The sequence below is a fragment of the Asterias rubens genome, chromosome 11 (genome assembly GCF_902459465.1).
Source record: "Asterias rubens chromosome 11, eAstRub1.3, whole genome shotgun sequence".
NCBI lineage: Eukaryota > Metazoa > Echinodermata > Asteroidea > Forcipulatida > Asteriidae > Asterias > Asterias rubens.
In genome coordinates, this window is record NC_047072.1 from 4,638,837 (window position 1) to 4,660,013 (window position 21,177).

At 40.2% G+C, this 21,177-nt stretch overlaps 2 protein-coding genes across 3 annotated transcripts in view; both read right to left on the reverse strand.

Annotated features, from left to right (window-relative positions):
* LOC117297012 (HIV Tat-specific factor 1 homolog) overlaps nt 1-2,076 on the reverse strand; it is a 46,687-nt gene extending 44,611 nt beyond the window's left edge. The window contains exons 1-2 of the mRNA XM_033780133.1: nt 1,863-2,076; nt 791-1,085 (exon numbers count right to left, since the gene is read on the reverse strand). Of these exons, the coding sequence (XP_033636024.1) occupies nt 791-1,085; nt 1,863-2,006 (439 nt within the window). The 5' untranslated portion in view covers nt 2,007-2,076. The remainder of the gene's footprint in view (nt 1-790; nt 1,086-1,862) is intronic.
* A 6,774-nt stretch (nt 2,077-8,850) lies between these two features.
* On the reverse strand, nt 8,851-20,280 carry LOC117297061 (b(0,+)-type amino acid transporter 1-like). Of its 2 annotated transcripts, XM_033780187.1 has the most exons (13): nt 20,154-20,280; nt 18,892-19,018; nt 17,423-17,635; nt 16,541-16,786; nt 15,121-15,246; nt 14,662-14,770; nt 14,338-14,382; nt 13,776-13,899; nt 13,330-13,433; nt 12,960-13,056; nt 12,353-12,502; nt 10,816-10,984; nt 8,851-9,297 (listed from the first exon to the last, which is right to left on the reverse strand). In XM_033780187.1, the coding sequence occupies exons 3-13, from the start codon at nt 17,604-17,606 to the stop codon at nt 9,224-9,226; spliced, it is 1,428 nt and encodes a 475-aa protein (XP_033636078.1). In that variant the 5' UTR covers nt 17,607-17,635; nt 18,892-19,018; nt 20,154-20,280; the 3' UTR covers nt 8,851-9,223. The 2 variants fall into 2 exon arrangements, with proteins under 2 accessions (XP_033636078.1, XP_033636077.1); XM_033780186.1 differs by lacking the exon at nt 18,892-19,018.
* Between the last annotated feature and the right edge of the window lie 897 nt (nt 20,281-21,177).

A 21,177-nucleotide genomic window follows, 5' to 3' on the forward strand; every position in this document is an offset into this window, starting at 1 on the left:
CTCTTCAAATGAATGGGAATAAAAACTTACTGAGTATACAGTACTAACACACATCGTGTATGGGTAAAAACCAAAATAAATTAGAATAACTTACTTTGGTCATTTCAGTTTGAAGTGTGATTATATTACAAAATGTAGATGTCCAGTTTAAAGAAATCATAAAAACAGAAAGCGTTTTAACAAGAACAACAGGGTTAAGGTGTTCGGCTGAAGCCAGATATGCAAGTTTTCAAGTTAAATTGGCCAGTGAAATGTGAACCTTCCACATGATAATCTGATATCTCCCTCTGTTGACTCAATTTCCTCAGGCCATGGTTAAACATTCTTAGAATTATAAGTTTAAACATGACCAAGTTATCTCCTTTGGACCAATCAGAAAGGGTGAACTATCCAGGTTCTTGCATTTATGAATTTATTCAAAGAATTTGGGTTTGAACAAAGAAAAACATCTACTGTATCGTGAGCTTGGGTGTTATCTCTGGCTACATGGCAGCTGAACCATGTAGCAGTTGTACGGCTGCTAACTGGTACCCATGATGAAAGATATTGACTGATAGCGAAGAGACAGCCAACAAAGGGCTGGATACATTGTAAATGTAGCTCAGTTTGTAAAGTGCCTGTACGTTTACTGGAGGTCGTTGGTTCACCCTCCACTACAGTAAACTAGGCCTATTTTTTGTTTAAACCCAAAATTCTTTCAAATCTACCCAGTCTATTTCCCTTGTGGTTTTTTACTTGATGAATTTATTTACATACAATTGATCACAGCTGTAAGATATTGGTACAGTACCTTCCTGTACTTTCCTCTTCTGACCGGCCTTGGGCTTCTGCTCCTCTGCAGTTTCCTTCTGTGTGTGGCTAGACTTGTCTCGTCCTCCACTTCTCTTTTTACTCCCCTCTGGATTTTCATCGTCATCGTCATCGTCATCATCTTCATCCTCTTCACTGTCACTATCAGCCTTGGCTAGTTTTGGCTGTTCTGCTGCCAGCTGGGCAGCATACTGCTCATAGTAGGATTTGACACTCTGCTCATTTGTATTGACACCGTAGTTGGCTTGATAGGCTGCTAGGAAGTCTTCATCGACCTAAGTCAGGTGTAAGTCATAAATAAAGAAAATAGATCTTAAAGGCACTGGACACTATTGGTTACGACTCAAAATAATTGTTATCATAACAACTTATGCCATGCAGCTGATCAAACCAGCAACACTGGGGCTAACCCCTACTCTTTTATGTGAATTACACAACACACAGGACTCGGCTTTACGTCCCATCCAAAAGACACATAAATAATGTATTGCTCAAGGACACAGGTGTCGCGACCGGGACTCAAACCCAGCTGATCAGAAACACCAGAGCTTGCGTCTGGTGTTCTTATCCTCTCGACCATTACTGAAATCTAAAGCCCCTTTCTGTTAACACGAGAGCAATTTAGCAAGGGTCCCTTGTAGCATGGTTGTAAAATTGTACAAACATGTAAAAGGACAATCATGTTTGGAGTGTCCAGGGTCCCTTGTAAAATCTTGTCCAACATTGCTACATGCACATTTTGTTGGAGGTCCGGACCTTCGACAAAATCTTACACTAGCGGAAATATTTACCAAGGATGTGCGCTACATCATCGGGTGAAAGGAACCCTTGTTTATTAATCGACGTCCTGGGTGAAGTTGTCCATACAGCGCATGCTATGTGGGTGCTATCTTTTCCCATCAAGGTGACCAGTAATACCATTCGTCATATTATGGAGCTATAAAAAGGAAATATCCCCATGGCTTAATACGACCGTTCCACCCAATAATAAATCCTAATAATGACAAGTCTAGCCACAGGCCTGCTTCGATCACAGCCCCTTCATAATGTACCTTGGGAAACCATGCTTGCTTCTCTGCGTCCCATTCGTACTCTGTACCATCGCTGGGATCAGTGTACGTGTAACCCTGCTCTATCTTACTCTGCTCCTCTTTCTCCAACTGGAGTTGTCTTTCAAAGTCATCTTCTTCGGCCATGACGTCCAATATAGAATTGACGCTGTCAAAATGGCATCTGTTGCTGTGAAATCAAAATAAGAACAGAACTTTTCGTTTTTATTTTATTACTAAAAATCATTCAGAGCTAAATACATTCTACAAGAAGACCCATGCTATTTTTCAATAACAAAAATCAAGTAGGCCTTTGAAAAACAAATATTTGTTTTTATTTCTTTGCATATTTATTATTATTTTTTTATTTATTTATGGGGGGGGGGTCTTGAGATTTGACAATATTAAACAAAGTAGCTTGCAGACCTTGGTTTCCATCTCTTCTAGTTCCGAAACTTCTGGCACAAATGATAAAGTTACAAAAACACCAAATGAAAAAGAGTTAAATATTGAGTAACTCTCTGCAGATCTTGAATTCCACAAGCTCAATCACTTTTTAGTCATCATTGACACAGTTGTTTTTAAACTGAATGATATAATTGAATGAGAAGATTGCTACAGTGTCCTGGTGTCATGGGTTTCCAGTAGGATAACAGGAAAATTTTTCACAATCAAAAGCTGAATAATTTATTTGTAATCATCTATCCAAACTTTTCACAATGACACTTGCACTTCATCATGTGTTGAAATCTTAAAAAGTTTGGTTTTACGTTGCGAGAGATACTCCGCAATTTACAGACAGTGCTGATGCATGCACGACGTCATATGTTTTCAAACCTTTCATTGGTTGGTATTTTATTGAATATTCAGAAGCTAGTATGTTGTGCAAAATAAATATTTAAAAAATCATTAAATTGCTTTTAAACAAATTTAATGACATTTTTGTCCTAAGACATAATAGCTACTAGATTAGAACCCGGAGATATCACAAGGCAGGACAGTAAAACACCCGACCCCCTTGTAGGTAAAGCACAAACACTTCATAACAATCTGTTTTCCCTCAATGCAGACCAGCAATGTTTGGTTTCAGGAGATAAAAACCAATCTGTTATATTTTCTCTTAAAATAGACATATTATTTATTAAATTTGTCAGATTTATTACAGTCTGCAGTTTATAAAAAAACAATTTCCCATATTGGCACGCCATAGAATCCCCAATAGCAACCACCTCACGTGATCTATCTAGTGACTATTAAGGAGAATGAAACTCAATCTAGCAGATGATAATTTTGTTTTGATCTTTCGAGGTTGGATTATGCTTCTTTGTCTCATTTGATTGTTGGCATAATAATGCACTAGTGACAGTAGTGATTTTATATAAAAAATTAATCATTTTATAACTGTTTGAGCATAACCTACGACAGGAAACTTTATTCTCAGTACGATTAAGCCTGACGAATATACAGACCGTGAGTAAACAGCAGAGCTTCTATTACCGGTGGAGCTTGCACAGTCTCTTGGTAAACGGGAATCAAAGGGTGTGTTCTTTTAGCTTCCCTGGGTCGGGTCGACCCCGGTCTGCCCCGGTACGTTCAAAAAGCTTTGACAGGGCTTACCCGGGTCAGCCCCCAGTGCCCTGCTTGAGGAGTGGGTCACTTGGGGGTGACCTGAGGTGCATGCCATCACCACGAGGGGGCGAGTGTGGTCGTTCGATTAGCTCTTGTCAGGGGCTCACCCGAGTGAGCACTGCGGGGTCGACACAGGGAAGCTAAACGAATGCACCCATTGTTGGGGTTCGAAAACATATGAGGGTCGATAACTAACAATAATAACGGCCATAATAATTGTTTTTTTTTAAATGTGTGTGCAGGATGATTGTGGCTGTGCACAACAGTGTAGTGTAGTTAGTGCATTATTTTTAGGTGTTCGGGCCAACAGCCCGGAACACCTCTTATTTTTGTTCAGTTTTTTACTTCTTAATACTTCTCCTTTTGAATCTTCTGAATCTTCTTTGTCCCCTAACAAAAACACCTTTCCCAAGCTCGTATGCACTTGAAACTTCGGACATAGTTTGATATTTATTAGGAGAGCAAACAGTGGGAGTTACGTCATGATGACGTCATTTATTCTTGAGTTATGAAAACTCAAAGTTTATTATTTCCAAAAATCATAACTTTTGATCCACATAATGGATTCTTACAATCAGTACATCATCGGAAAGGCCATCAAAACCTCCGTAAACACCTCACAGACATAACCCCATTTTGACCTTGTCTTCCGGCTCAAAAGAGAGGTTGAAAATTTCAAAATTCATGTCTCAAGAACTACGTAAATACCCCATTGGTATGTGCATACACATTTTACACGTAGGCCTACACCATGTGTATTGAACTAGTGGTGCAGCAGAGTCACGCTCCAGTGATCACCCATAGAGCGCGAAAAAGCTTCGCGTACCGTAGTCTTCGTTCAAGGCGTTTAAAACATACGTGTCCCTTACTGTTAGTTAGTCTACTCTACAGTCGTCAATATTTCGTAAGTTCATAATTCCTCAACCACATGAGCTATTTTGACAATCTATACATCATATGAAAGGTCTTTACAAACTTCACAAAAATTGATATGTTGATGTACTTTTCTTGACCTTTTGATCTATCTTAACCGGAAGTGACTATAAAATGCTTTGAAAAGGCGTTATTCAATGGATTTTAAGTTGATTGAAATGAACATCTTTTGATGCTACACAATCACACTATACAAGTCTGGCAAAAGTCTGATTTAAAAAATAATACCGATCAGAGTCACCCCCCAAAAAAGTGCGCTCTCTAGCGGCAGATACACAACATCTAAAAGTACACTTTTACTTGATGTTTGTGTCAGAGTTTAGGACAATTGTTTCAAAATGGTATACATGATCTCCTTTATAATAGCAAGATATCTGTGGAGTCTTAGCTTGATGACGTCGTCATTTGTCACGTGGTATTGCACGTCAACTGAGGTGTAACTTGGTGTATTGTTAGTCAAGAACATTAACTTCTTGAACTTGAAATGACGTCATGATGACGTCATCATGTTTTTTGACAATTTGTGCAATTTTGATCATTTATTACAAATCTTAAGAACAAAGCAAGGTGCAATATTTGTTTTAATTACACCTGGCTTTTACTCCCGGTAACCGAACACCTAGAGTTTGTTCACAAACTCTCAATGTCTAGTTCTGGATATTTTTGTTAGTACATACATAACTTAATTTACACAAACATGTTTTAAATTCCTTAATTAAAGACACTGGACACTATTGGTAATTGTCAAAGACTAGCCTTCACAGTTGGTGTATCTCAACATATGCATAAAATAACTAGTTAGTTATTTTATGCGAGCTCAATCGGTCATCGAAGTTGCGAGATAATAATGAAAGAAAAAACACCCTTGTGTCACACGAAGTTGTGATGCTTGATTTCGAGACCTCAAATTCTGAACTTGAGGTCTCAAAATCAAATTTGTGGAAAATAACTCACTGTCTCGAAAACTACGTCACTTCAAAGGGAGCCATTTCTCACAAAGTTTTATATTATCAACCTGTCCCCATCACTCGTTACCAAGTGAGGTTTTATGCTGATAATTATTTTGTGTAAATTACCAATAGTGTCCACTGCCTTTATAAACTAACTGCTTGGTCATTATTTTTGGTTTGATAACTAGTATTTGTTGTCCCACAGAAGTGGGGCAAACAGTAGTAGTAGGCTTAAATCAGGGAAATTAACGAGACTCTGACATTCGACTCTGGGCTTCCGACTCCGCGACTGTTCATTATATAAAACAAATGGCAATGATAGCATCATGTAGAATGTGGAATCATCCACAGCTAGCTGCACACACCGAATGCACTGTCAGTATGGTCTCAGATGGTCTCAGTCAGTCGAACCTGCCTTTTTTAACAGCAGCCAACGCTCTTTTATCTTTACCAGCTTTCTTCACAATTTATCCAATGGGAACCATGGAACACACAGCTTCTATTGGCACATTTGTTGATATTGTTTTGTAATTAATCACATTATATGAGCTAAAACCATAGAAATGTCTACTTACTTTGAAACTCGACCTCGTTCTGCGAGCGCAACAGAATTAGGAATGGAGGGCGACCTCTAGTGTCCAGGCCTTGCCAGGTACTCCTCTTCGCCAATACTGTCTATCGCAAGAAGATTATTATAACCATGGAGGTAGAACTATATTTCTACCTCCATGATATAACCGAAAATTAGGTCTGGATCGGTCCTTTTCTGAATTGGCTCATATAGAACAATTTGTGCCCCCCCCCCCCTTGTGCCCCCTAAAATTGTTCCCTAGTTACGCTCCTGCTGGGGGAGGAGGAATACAACAAAAATTGCTCTCTGAAGTAGTTTGAACACAGTTCGCCATTGGGGACAGACTCCTGGGGTTGGGGGTGGGTGGCAGAACCTCCTGCCATACCGGCGCTAAGGATGTACTTCAAGGCATGATTACAAGGATAGCCATCATCATTATTCATCATTAGCGGTCGCAACCAGAACTCAACATAACAACTTCATCCAGGCATCACAAGACTCGTTCGAGGTTTGTTTTCCTGTATCCGCACCATTCCAACCTGGAACAGGCTCCCGTTGCAAGCAGTGACAGCACCATCAGTCAAGGTTTTTCAGGCAGTGGCGGCCAGCCTTTCCTGCAGTGAGAGACGACCACACATCAACAACTTTAAAGGCGATGGACACTCTGGTAATTGTCAAAGACTAGCCCTCACGTACAGTTGGTGTATCTTAACTATGCATAAAATAACAAACCTGTAAAAATTTGAGCTCAATCGGTCATCGAACTTGCGAGATAATAATGAAAGAAAAAACACCCTAGTCACACGAAGTTGTGTGCGTTTTGGTTGATTTCGGGACCTCAAGTTCTAAATCTGAGGTCTCGAAATCAAATCGTGGAAAATTACTTCTTTCTCGAAAACTATGGCACTTCAGAGAGAGTCGTTTCTCACAATCTTTTATACCATCAACATCTCCCCATTACTCGTCACCAAGAAAGGTTTTATGCTAATAATTGTTTTGAGTAATTACCAATAGTGTCCACTGCCTTATAAGATGATGAGGATGTTTTTAGTAGTTTTCTTGTAAACTACACACATTCACGGCCAAACAACACGAGCACCTCTATACCACGCCTTGGACAAGCAGAGAGCTTTCTAGGTTAATCGAGCATCAAGGATAAATAGGCCATAATCCGAATTGGCATAATAATAACAGCTACTGCTGTTGCTTTGTGTGTTACCAAAGACTTTCTACAGTTTTGTTTAAAATAACTGCCAACCGGCAGGGAGAGTTTGGGATAGGTAGGATGGACTTTAAACTTGTGGACAAGTCGTTAATGTCTCAGCTCCGCGGTGATAGCGTTCCGACTCTATTCCGAATCTCCCCACGATTCCTGCGGTACTATGGGGAGACTGCTGGCCCGGGAAAATACTGCTCTCATGACACGGTCCCATTTATTATGGAAAGTAGATCTCCTCGCGAGAGCACCACGCCGCAACTCACCGCGTTAGACCATTAAAGGACCACTTAGCGAACTAACACGGTCGGCCATTGGGAGTCAAAATTTGACTCCCATAAATGGCCGACCGTGGTAGTCGACGAGGTAAAAGGAAAACCGTGCAATTTCGAGGCGTGTTTGTGTGAATCATTGTATTCTACTTTTACAACATCTTTCTACCCATATGCATTTTATTAAGAACGGTTATAAACGCTTTTCAAAGACCAACTCGACCGATCCAAGACAACGTGTTCCTTTAACGACTTGTCCACAAGTCTAGAAATTTATGGACTTTGGATTCGTCGGCAATAATATTATCAATTGATCCAAAGTGACAATTCTGATGAAACCATGGCCTCGCCAAGACTCTGGCTTACATTCGGCTTAGAGTCTGGCTTGTGCTTAGTCAACGGGACTTCAAACAGGCGGGCGGAGCCTAAACCGGACCGGAGCTCAAGATAAGCCATGTTTTCGAAAGTCTCCCTTTCTTTGCTGCAGTGCGAGGGCAAACGGGCCGGCCAATTAGCAGTTACTCGGACCGGGTTGTTATAAGAAGTGAGAGGATCGGTCTAATTTAATGTACTATTATAGATCAACAGCTATAACGTAATACAATAACTATTAGGTGCGGGTCATCAAAATTGAGACAAAAATAAAAGATATCGAAAATAAAGCTAGTAACCCTAGATAACCCTGCAAACAATATCATTTTTAGGTGTAAACTCTGAATAGGATTTTCTTCACCTTTTATTTTATTTTATTGGTTTAAAAAATAACCATCATAGGATATAAACTATGAAGTCGATCTGATGTTTTACATCAACTCTGTAATCAATAATTCCCGAAAATATCAACTATGATAATCGATATGTTTGGTGATATCAACTAATTTCCGGTTTATATTTAAAACATATCTTGTTAAAAATCTTTGTTGGGGGAAACCTCTACGCCTCCCCTTTCCCACCACTCCTGATTTAAAAGTATAATATAAAGTTAAGTTTACTCAATACAAAGGTATAACATAACAAAAGCATAACGACATTGGACACACTATTGGTAATAATAATAATTGTCAAAGACCAGTCTTCTCACTTGGTGTATCTCAACATAAATGCATAAAATAGCAAACCTGACGGCCTCAATTGGTCGTCGAAGTTGCGAGATAATAATGAAAGAAAAACACCCTTGTCACACGAAGTTGCGTACTTTTGGATGGTTGATTTCGAGACCTCAAATTCTAAATCTGAGGTCTCGAAATCAAATTCGTGAAAAATAACTTCTTTCTCGAAAACTACGTTTACTTCACAGGGAGCCGTTTCTCACAATGTTTTATACTATCAACCTCTCCCCATTACTCGCCACCAAGTAAAGTTTTATGCTAATAATTATTTATTTTGAGTAATTACCAATAGTGTCCACTGCCTTCAAAGATTTTTTTTTTTAGAACTCTACTACGATAGTGAAAATAATAGCCGATAACTCCATTGATTAATTTGGAACCTGAGCTCGATTTCACAACGAAATAAGATTAATAGAACCAATATTTTTGCTTAGAAAGATGCACAAGCTCCCTGGCCATAATTGAACTCATATTTATCCGGGTCAATGGAGGGCTGACCCATTTCTGGGGTATGACCTGCAAATGTGTCAACATTATCAAGAAATGGGTACAATTTACGCAGAATCAGGGGTCATTTTGTTTGACATAATTATTATTTTCAGGTTACCCTGACCCAGGGATTATTTTTGTTCAAAAGTTCTCCGCAACCCGCCGTTGCATCAAAACAACTCGAATTCAAATTTGTTAATCTGTTTCATCCGCTGTGTAAACTGATGGACTTACGAGGAATAACTTCTGGCAGATCAGGGTAAATCCATCTGTGGAAGAAGAGGAGAAAATATCCTGTTAAGTTTGCTCGCATTCTTGACCTTCAGAAGTTAGTGTGCCGACATTTGGGATTAAAGGAGCACGTTGCCCTGGATCGGTCGAGTTGGTCTTTGAAAAGCGTTTGTAACCGTTTTTATGAAATATTATGGTTAGATGATAATGCACGGTTTTCCTTTTACGTCGTGAAGAAACACGGTCGGCCATTTTGTGGAGTCAAAATTTTGACTCCATAAAATGGCCGACCATGTAAGTTCACGACGTTAAAGGGAAACAGTGCGATTTCGAGTGATACTTGTATGGATAATTATAATCTACTTTTAAAATATCTCTCTATAACCATGCATGCATTTCATAACAAACGGTTTCAAGCCCTTTTCAAAGACAAAAGGCAACGTGTTACTTCCTCCAATCTTAAATGGGGGGGGGGGGGGGACCATGTTAAACATATCACTTCTAGAACCTCAAGGCTTCTTGGTTTTATTAGACGTCTTGTCCGCTGTAACGATGCTGACATTTTGGTTAAGCTATATAATTCATTGTGTCGCCCCATTCTGGAGTACGGGGCTCCAGCTTGGATTCCACACCAGTCTGGTCATCTGAAAGATCTTGAAAAGATTCAAAAGCGCTTAGCGCGTACTTGTCTGCCTGCACCTAGAGGCGAGTTGCCTTAAAATGAACGCCTTCAAAGGCTTGGGCTTACCTCTTTGGAGAATAGATATAATTACTTTGCCATTGCCTATGTTGCCAAGTGTCTATATAGGGTGTATGATGTTGATCCTTTCAATTTTATTACAATTAATGCTCGCCATTCTGACACTCTTAAATTTCATCATACTTATGCTAGAACTGATGCTTTTAAATTTACTGTTTTTAACAGATTTCCTGTCTACTTTGACAGTTTACCCTTCCATGTTAGGGATCAACTTTTAACTAGCCTTCCTGGTTTTGTTAGAGGAATCAAAAAGCATTTTTTTTTTTTTTTTTTTAATGCTTTTTGGTTTTTTTTTGCTTGTCTTTTATATATGAGTTGCCTGGCTTGGCTGGTGGGTAATACGTATTCCTCCTGTGGAGGGTGTGTCTTGTTAGTTCTCGTTATTGTCCCGAACCAAAAGGTCAGCCACTTTGAAAGTGACTTTTTGTCGCTATTGGCTTTCCCTGCCAGGGTTCTTGTCTTTTGTTTCGTCTGTAGTGTTTTGTGTTCAACCCCCACTGGAGGTGTTTCCTACACAATCCTTATATCTGCCCGCGGCCAGGCCAGGTTTCTCAGTAATTTGCTAGTGTTTTTGCATATTTTTAGCTGTTCTCTTTTTATAACCATTGTATTGCTTTTTCTTGTAAATCTTTGATGTGCAATTTTTTAATTCATGTTTGTGTTTTTTCATGTTTGCTGGCAAATAAAATGAAATGAAATGAAATGAAATGAAAGAGCATCATAATGGTCTCTCTTGAAAATGCGAGCGTCAATTGAAACATGTTCCCGCCCAAATGCAGAAGAGATGAACACTTACCCATAAAGGGGAGTTGTCGTTTGCCCCGGACGAACACAAAGTAAACAATGAGTCCTAATACCAGTAGCACGATTGCGTAGAGATACTCAAGGGTAGGCTGGAAGATGAGGGGAACCAACACCAAGAACAACGCACTCATCGTGGCTAAGATGGGTACCAGGATGTTCACCTGTAAATAGAATGTTGTGATACTGTTTTGTTTTTGCACCAAAAATCCTTGTTTGGGTTGGGGATAAGATCGTCATTGCATTTCGGTTATCATTTTGTATTTTAATTGTTTACTATTCATTAATTAATTAATGTATTTATTTAAAGGCACCGGACACTAATTTAAAAGTTAGCATACAAACTTTCTTGGTAACAGACTATGGAGAGCTTTTGTTTTTTAGAGTATAAAACATCGTGAGAAGCGGCTCCCTCTGAAAAAGTTGTTTTTTAGAAAGAAGCAATTTCCCACTCAAACAATAAAAGACTTCAGGCCTGATGGCCTTTTAGGCATCTGAAAGTAAGACTGCAAGACTGTTGTGTGTGTTTTGTCTTAAGTCCAGTCCTCTGTTTGTGTCTGTTTTTTGTTTGTTTCAGTGTTTACTAATTTTTCTTTGTAAACATGCATATGCATTGAGACCTGCTGTTATATTTTGTTCATTGATGGCTCGACTCGACCACGGACCTCTACGGTTCACTTGACATTATTTATAATCTCAATGCATATGCATGTCATAAGGGACCATTGCCTACAAGCTTTGCTTCTTAAATGGATCCCTCCGCAGTGTCAACATTGTTTTGCATCTATTTTTTTAAACCTATGTTGTGAAACGATTATTTTTCATTGTTGTAATGATTTCTTGTGACTGCTGTTTGATATTGTTTGTTTTGTCTTTTGATACTGTGGAAATAAAATTAACCTTGAACCTTGAAGTACACAACGTTGTGTAATAAAGGTGTCCCCCTCCTTCTATTCTTTTTTGCAACTTCGATGACCAATTTGAGCCAAAATGTTCACATGTGGGGTTTGTTATTATGCATGAGGGGATACACCAAGTGATGGTCTTTGACAACTACCATTACCAATCGTATACAGTGCGCTTTGAAATGTATTCATAATACCCCAGACAGTTTCGATAATCCTATTGGCGGAGAGTGCGTCACTTGGGTGTGTGTAAACGGTTGATAATGACCAGCTGAAGCTGTTTATAACCGGTTGTTTTCGGATAGCTTTGCGCGGGTGAGCCCACAACCTCGTTTACACGGGTGATCGATCTCGCCATGCCATTTGCGCCCATGGATACGAGGATGCATTACTACGCGCACAAATAAATATCCGAAAACTGTCTCGTAAAAATGCACCACACGTATAGCTCTCAAAACTTCGGAAAACAGATTGAGTTTCCTACTTTATAACACCTTTTTACCAAAACGGCACTTATGATTGGGAATAAAAGTGTAGCGACGAGTTCTCAATCGGCCGTTTAAAGCCTTGCAGGGTCGCGGGCCTTTCTCGCACGGCCACGACCCTGCCAGAATAGTAATGTCTTGCCTTGAACGCTCGGGGTTGGTCCGGGAGCTTCCAGCGCAAAACCATCAGTGCAACGAATGTGGCTGCTTGGAAAATATTCTTGACAAATCCAGAGTATCTGATGATAGAATCGAAGTCTCCAAATGAGATGAGGATTATCCCAATTGTTCCCTGTGGCAGGAATAAGAATGTATTAATAATAAGGTTATACGACCATGTCCGAATTTGTGGCTATGGCTACGGCTATGACTGAAAGCCATGACAAAGTGTGTAGCAACAGCCGTGGTTGCAGCTGCCGAATCGGCACAGCTTGACGTCACAATACTTAAGACAAAGCATAGTGCTCTGCGTGGGCTCGATATAAAACTGAGCACCTACGAAATTTGAAAATGACGAAATAATCTTTCAAATTTGATGTCTAAATACATGTCAATATACATTCAAACGATAAGTTTGAAAACCAGCTTGTGTAATGGCTTATATAGCTGTAACTGTTCTCTGTCTGATTTTCCTTTACTGTGTGAGGATCGTGCGCACTGAGCGCCTAATGTTATGGATATTTGGCGACTTACAAATACTCTATGTTATTAATTTATTATTAAAAACTCCCGGGTCAGAATTGTCCTACCTGCAATACAATCGCCGGAAGTGGGGTCAACCTCTTAACGGTGACCATTGACATGACCTTGATCATGTGACCTTCTCTTCCGGCAGCGAATGTGATTCTGAATTAAAACAATTTAAGTTGTCAAAGAAGAAAATAGGTATAAACACAATGAATATGCAACCACCGCCCATTGAGCAAGTTCGAGTGCACACAATAGCCATAGAAGAAACCATGGTCTTGAGGCTGGCTTTTAACAGTCAACCAATGGCCGACCAGCCTGGGTTCGAGTCAAAATAGACAACTTTTAGCTACGCGCCCGAACGTGCTCATGGCGGATAAACTGGACTACAGCAAACCAAACCAGAACAAACTGGAGTAAACTGGAACTAACCTTGGGTTGGCCAACAGACTACCAATGCAGTTGCCTGAAGTGGATATACAAACGCCGAGTGGAATCAGCCATGCCATCGGGCCCAACGTACGTTCGGCAACTGTCTGAAATAGGCAGCAAATTTTATCTGTCAACAGCAAAGTTTCGTTCTTTTTTTTCAGTAAGAATTATATTCCAGGTTCAACTTAGTTGATTGACATCTTTATGTTTTTATTTCTACATTATGATTAGGTCTAAACACACCTGACGTAGATTTCAGTCATGTATCAGGATGTTTGAGCGTGAAATTAGTCTTTCTGTTCCTTCTCAACCATAAACTCTTTGCTGAGATGTAGAACAAAGTCTACAAAGAACAAGGACTTCTCACTTGGTGTATATCCCAACACATAACAAGCTTGGACAATTTTGGGAGATATTTTATTAACAACGAAAAGATCTTTACTTACAACTGCCACTGCACTGGACGCTAGAAGCTCTGTGGGGGAGAGGACGGCAAAGTAAGCGATGTTGGTAAGAAGATATATGACGGTGACTGAAGGCACAGCAATGCATATAGCCAGGGGAATATTTCTGTCAAAAATGTATAAATAAGAACATAATAACCTGTTCATAGTTGGGATTTGTCCAGCCAAAGTTACACATGCTTCTAAAGTGGACATGACTGTTTTTGACTGTACTCATTCGGGACAGGCTCAACTTTTTGTGTACATCTCGAATGTAGATCAAAGGAAATGTGGTTAACATTTTCGGATCAGAGTTGACCCGGATCCGAGTCCCAAGAAGCCTGACCAAAAGGCTGACCTGGAATCCGTGTCAAAAAGAAAACAGAAATGGGTCAAACTTACATATAATCCGAGTATAAAAAACAGTTTTTTTAAGAGTCTTCTTTATAATTTTGAATGTGCATAAAATCCCCGACAAAATCTCTTTTGTTTTCCTTCTCAAACTTGATCGCCTGATATTAAACGTTCACAAACCAATGATGTCATTAGATTAAAAAATACCAACCGTTGTGGGTTCTTTGCCTCTTCCGTCACGGTATTAAGAATTTCCCTGCGGTACAAAAAAAAAGTGGGAGAAAAAGACTGCTTTTAAACGGGTTTGCCCTTGTTGAAAAACTCTACACTAATAAGGAAAAAAGGAAGATACGTTGATGAGAAAATCCGATGATGTACAAAACATTACAAAAGAAGAGTCCTGATGAATAACACAGAAGTCAATAAAATCTTCAAGCATCGTAACAATCAGGCAGCGAGCGGCAGAGAGGGGAAAATATATAGGAGACTTGTGGGGGCGGGAGTGGTGCCAGCGCCTTGACGAAAGACTACTCACCAACCAGCATAGGCCCAGAGACCATTGTAGAGCGCAAAGCTGTAGCTTCCAATATCAGTTGAAGTACCCTCGAAAGCCACACTCGGGTTCAGACTAGTCGCACCTAGTCCTGGATGTAAAATAAAAGTGACAATGTAGTCTTAGTCCAAGACGTCACTGTCTCCAAGACGTCACTGTCTCGTAACGTAACGTAACGTAACGTAACCCGACAGAGTGCGCGCTTTTCGTCTTGAAGTCATTTCCGATCGGTTGACGACTGTAATCGAACCAATAATAGACTTACGCAAAGCTAGCGGGCGATAAGGCCCACGGTATAAAGGCAAGGTTGAGAAAAGTGGTTGAAAAGTGGTATCACCCGAATATTACATAATATATTGATCTAAATTTATTACAAATGCAAGTATTCTGCTCAAAAACGTTTAACTTTTGCCTTTTGGCTTTGGCCTTGTTGTCACCTACCTTTGCATAATTGGACGAGCCCGGCGACTATGATGATGACGAGTGCCATGACCTTTCCACTTGAGAAGAATATTGGCAAGCCACTGGCGATCTTGACACTCATGCAGTTAATGAACACAATCAGCACTAAACAAGGCAAGGTTATTATTAGAAAGGGTTTTCAGATACAATGTAATTATGGTTGGTTTAGAAGTTTGGCATAGTATTTGGTAATGTATGAAGCCTGAGAATCAAGTCCACGGTGGGAAAACAATCTTGGCCCGATTTCTCAAAGCACTATGAGATTCATGTAATGAGATGAATGTCATGAATTTACCATAGTGATTTGTATTGTGGCACTTTGTTTAGCAACTAAAGGTAACAAAACAGTTGCTGGCAGTGTGAGCACTTTTTGTAATCCACCATATACATAAACTGACAAAACGTAGTAGAAGTAGAGATCGATCGGCCATCTGGGTCACGGGAAAAAGTGAAAACCGATTTATTGCACATTGCATGATTAAAAAAGGTTAATAATAAAACGCTCACTGAGCAATAAACTTCAAACGGGAATTTATTTATATTTATTTCTCATCAAATTATGACGTCGGACTGAAACATTTCAAGGGGTGTTTTCTTCTATCATCATCATTAGACCGTGTAAGTTTTGTGTAAACCTGTGATTAGACGAGTTTGTTCTTACCAGTTCTGTAATGTTCCTTAAAGGCAGTGGACACTATTGGTAATTGCTCAAAATAATTATTAGCGTAAAACCTTCCTTGGTGACGAGTAATGGGGAGAGGTTGATGGTATAAAACATTGTGAGAAACGGCTCCCTCTGAAGTGCCATAGTTTTCGAGAAAGAAGTAATTTTCCTCGAATTTGATTTCGAGACCCCAGATTTAGAACTTGAGGTCTCGAAATCAACCATCTAAACGCACACAACTTCGTCTGACAAGGTTTTTTTTTTCTTTCATTATTATCTCGCAAGTTTGATGACCGATTGAGCTCAAATGTTCATAGGTTTGTTATTTTATGCATATGTTGAGATACACCAACTGTGAAGGCTAGTCTTTGACAATTACCAATAGTGTCCACTGCTTTTAAGGATAAACTTTGTGTGTAGTTTTTTCTTAAAATGATCCCTGAATCAAAATCTTTAATAATTCTGTATACAGTCAGTGCAGGTGGTTCTTTAAAAGAATGTACCAGTGCAGAGGTAAGCGTTTCTCAACAGGGCCCGATTTCATAGAGCTGCTTGGCACAAAAATAAGGTAAGCAAAACAAAATTATGCTTACCATAACAAGGTTACCAGCCAAAACACCATATCACATAAACAATTTGTGACTGGTGTCCTGCTCATTGTCGCTAAGCATTGATATTTTAAGCAGTTTGTGCTTATGATATTGGGCCCTGGTCAACAATAATTATTCTACGTACTGATTGTCACAATGGCAAATAACTGCACGGCTGCCATGGGTGGTGCGCAGTCCCCAGGGATGATGTAATCAATGACGTAGGTCGAGAGAGTTAACGTCGAGAGAGCGATTCCGCATGGTTTTATGATCACCGCAAAGGCCCACACGACCATGAACCCAGCCAAATCACCAAAGGCCATTAGAACATAGGTGTAGTTCCCCCCGGATTTGGGGACGAGTGTGCCGAGCTCGGCAAAACAAAGTGCACCTAAAAGTGTCAAGGAAAAAATACAACTAACGACGGTGTCCCATCAGGAAATTCTGTCCGCCGGAGATACTGTCCCCCTTATGGGAAATAAACGTGGGTTGTAGGAGCATGATTCAAAAGAGGGCGCTATCAGAAGACGTTTGTACCACAGACATAAAGAACCTAGGTTCTTTATGTCTGTGGTGTACACCGTTCCCCATACGGGGGGGGGGGGGGGGCAGAATCTCCGGGGGAGGCAGAATCTCAGCTGCCATGCATAACGACATAACAAATTTGTTTTGACCAGTCTTCCTGATATTTTTGTCTTCATCATACTATCTTAATTTCTGTGAAAAACATGTGAAACATATATTTTCTGATCAATGCATGTTTGGTTCAATTTGGCACCGGCAACCAGCTGGTATTTGATGCATATTACGTGCCTTGACGTGTGACGTCAAAGGTCTGGGCTAAATAACATAAAACATAATATTATGTAGGCCCCAAACTTTCTAATCTGTTGACAGATTTGAGAGCTACAGAAAAGGGATACCGTGTAAACATTTTGCCATTTTGTTGCTTTCCAACTTAATTTTGGATGACATAGGCACTATTTAATAAATGAGTTAAGGCAGAGTGTCCCTTTAAGATTCTTACCCAATGACGTTATGACTGCGCAGACAACCCATAAGACTAGACTCATCCCAACGCTCTCGGCTCCGATTAGAACCCCTTTTGGGGAGATGAATATGCCAGAGCCTATCATTGCCCCGACGATGAGGGCGACTCCACGCACCAGACCGAGCTCACGCTTCAACTTCAATGGTCCTTCGGACGCCATCTTGCTTTCTGAGAATTGGCTTACTGGACCTTATCAGAAAAAATTACCTTCAAAGTTCGGGGAAACGAGGAGGAGGGGGGAGGGGTTGTCTGGTCTTTATTTATATGGGTGCGTTCGATTAGCTTCCCCGGGTCGACCCGTGGCGCTCACTCGGGTGAGCCCCTGACACTAGAGCTAATCGAACGATCACTCGCCCTCTCGTGGTGACGGCATACACCTCAGTGACCCGTTCCACAAAAAGGGCACTACTTGGGGCTGACCGGGTTGAGCCCCTGGAAAGACGTCAAAGCTATTCGAACGTACCGGGGGCAGATCGGGGTCGACCCGGGGAAGCTAATTGAACGCACACATAGACTGGATAGAGGGTGAGTGCGTTCATTGAAGTCACCTTTGACGCCATTTTGAAACACCCAAAACTGCGCTCCTGTGCAACATATCATTTTTTTGTTTGTTTTTATGCAGAAATTATTTAGCAAAATGCCTGCTTGTGTGGCAATAAACTGCAATAAACAGATACTGCCGCGATTTGATCTATTTTTTTATTTTTATTTTTTATTTTAGGGGATTTTCAGGCTGATTTTTGTTTAATATACCTACAGTTATGTGCTTTAAAAACATTGAGGGAAAGAACAAATATGTTTAGATGATAAAATTCAATCTTTTAAATAAAACAGTACATAGTAATTTGTATTCAACAGCTTTTTTGGGATGTTTTTCAAAATGGCCGCCGCTGTGTGTGTGGTGACATCACTGGCCTGTGCACACGCATAGGCCCACCTGCTATCTCGAGTAAGAGATCAGTGGGTGTAGGCCTACACTCTGCTGCCCAACTTCGGACATGGTATACAAACCCAAAATGACCCCTTCATAATATATTGTTATAGGCACTGGACACCTTTGGTAATATTATTGTCAAAGACCAGTCATCTCACTGTGTGTATATCTCAACATTATGCATACAGTAATCAACTTGTTGGATTCTTGGTCGTCGAAGTTGCCAACCGAGGGAATAATGGAAGAAAAAACACCCTTGTTACCAAAGTTGTGAGCTTTCAGATATTGAATTCGAGACCTCAGCTGACGTCTCAAATCGCAATCCAAATATTTTAGTGAGAAATTACTTAAAAACTACTCTACTTAAGAGGGAGCAGTTTCTCACAATGTGTTATACTATCATCAGCTCTCCATTGCTCGTTACCAATAAGTTTTAATACTCAAAATTATTTTAAGTAACAAGTGCCTTTAAGTTGAACAACCAATCACCAAAAATAAATCGCGAAAGAACCTTAGACAGAATTGGCCTTTTGCACTGTGTATGACCCATCAGCTCAAGGCGAAACGCCACAGACCGAACAGCAAACAAAGCAACCAACCAAGTACTAAATAAGTTCAATGCTTTTAGGAATGCTTTTCTGAAAAGAAAAGAAAAGAAAAACATTATTCTGAAAACAAAACTTGGCCTTAAACCCACGCCCCCCCCCCCCCCCATTTCGGAAAATAAATACCATGGGATCGAGATTCTGGATTCCGCTCGGAATATTTTATAGTTCGTCAAAAAAACACTCAACGAATTCGAATCGTCTAAAATGTGAAATCCAACAAACAGGGAGTGCAGACGATGAACGTCATGCGTGGCGGCAAATGGGAGCAGCCGTAAAAGCTATTCATACCCTCCAACAATAGACCTGCAAACATTAGTGCGCCCTTTGCTTCCATAGTTATGTGTGATTCTAAAATGTTTCAGTGTAATCTCCTTTTTACATCTTTTGATGACAGTTTTATACTTTTGTTTTAACCTTGACAGCCCCTGTACAACTTGTAACTATTGTGTATGTCTAAAGATTTAAAATTAAATTCACGACGTTGACAATGCAGCACTTTTAAGACATAACACTTCCCTTTCAGAATTGGAACCTTTTTGTTATTTTCATTCCCGCCATTACAACCCGATCTGGTTCTGCTTGATCACCTCCGAATACAGTTCACTGCAATGGTAAATGTTGTACCATACCTAGAGCGCAGTTAAAAAAAATTGCAAAGACCAGTCTTTACACACTTCCCGAAACCCATTTTATACAATCATGAAGTTACAAACCTGACAAAATAACGTCACTCGGTCATCAAGGCACAAGAAGGTGTAGTGAAAAAAAACCTCATTGAAGTTACTGTTGTCAAATAATGTGTTTCTAAAAGTCTAATGAGATTAAAACTAGAGAAAATAGATTTTAGCTGTTGCAAGCAACCACCAAAAGGACCTGTGGTGTAAAAAAGCAATATTAATCGTGTCAGGCCTGGGGACGTTTTAAACTATAGCAGAGTCTTTCTCGAAGGCGTAAACCGATTTTTACTCATTTCTTAAAAAATATAGCATTTCAAGTAAAACTGTTTCAAAAAAGTTTCCAACCACGCCCATCTTCACAAGTTAGTGTACAATGTAATGGGCAATTCTGGCAATTTAGTTTACACGCTTTTACCGAATGGTTTGTCTAAAAAATGAAACTTTCATCTGAGCCTAAACGAAGGGTTTTACATGAAAACTTCACTTACTTTTAACTCGTTATTCATAGCAACGTGGACAGATCCTCGTAGGTGGAAGCTGCGGGGTGATCTTACCGACACCAACTCAAAGTTTCTGTAAAACCGGATCCAGACAACAACCAGCAGACTGGTTCAATAGGAGTTTCACTAGTCACTCGATTAACCTCTATCACCAGTCAATGTTGAATGTTTATTGTGTTCTTGCTGTGAAACTGTTGTGCATACTTACGCAAAAGTTTAGTTGAATACTTACAAATAGGACTCAATCCTAAATATTAATTACATGAATGTTATTTGGCGAATTGGGGCAAAACAACGGGAATATTTACGTAACCTCTTACGGTAAATGTTATGTTTGATGTCCCTTCATGGCCACCGTAGCATGCCAAGTTCACTGCACAATCATACACATGGCCAAACCGTGACACTTGATTGTTGTGTATCAACCTACCCATAGTGCGACCTGCTATTTAAGTTCGCTGTGTATAGTGCTGGGCAGAGGGCCTTGTGTGCAAATCAATTTAGAAATACTTGTTTTCGTTTTGGATTTGGAATTATGAATCTGCCAGAATATTATGCAAAGTGCACATAAACTGGGTCCGTGAGACAAGTCCCTGCCGCTAGATCCAGTGATTGGATACAATTATAATAATTTTATGATGAACATGCAGTGGCATAGATGCCCAAACATTCACTGCTGTCACGTCCGCAATAGAATTTGACTGCGTATCTCTATGTGAAATAATTGAGGTCAAAAGTGAATATCCACGCCTGTTTTGGAGGCAGGTCTGGCGTTATTCACGAGCCTCGAAGTGTGTGACGTCAGATCTTCAGGCGTATGGGTGCGTTCGATTAGCTTCCCTGTGATGACCCCGGTCTGCCCCCGGTGCGTTCGAATAGCTTTGACGTCATTCCAGGGGATCACCGGGGTCAGCCCCAAGTGCCCTGCTTGTGGAGTGGGTCACTTGGAGAGGCCCCAGGTGCATGACGTCACCACGAGAGGGTGATCTGAGTGGTCGTTCGATTAGCTAAT

Coding starts and splice junctions, on each gene's coding strand:
- LOC117297061 (XM_033780186.1), bottom strand. CDS start 17,606: ATGGCGTCCGAAGGACCATTGAAGTTGAAGCGTGAGCTCGGTCTGGTG. Junction 16,787..17,422: donor CGCAGTCATAACGTCATTGG/GTAAGAATCTTA, acceptor TGACACTTTTAG/GTGCACTTTGTTTTGCCGAG. Junction 12,503..12,959: donor TTCCGGCGATTGTATTGCAG/GTAGGACAATTC, acceptor TTCCTGCCACAG/GGAACAATTGGGATAATCCT.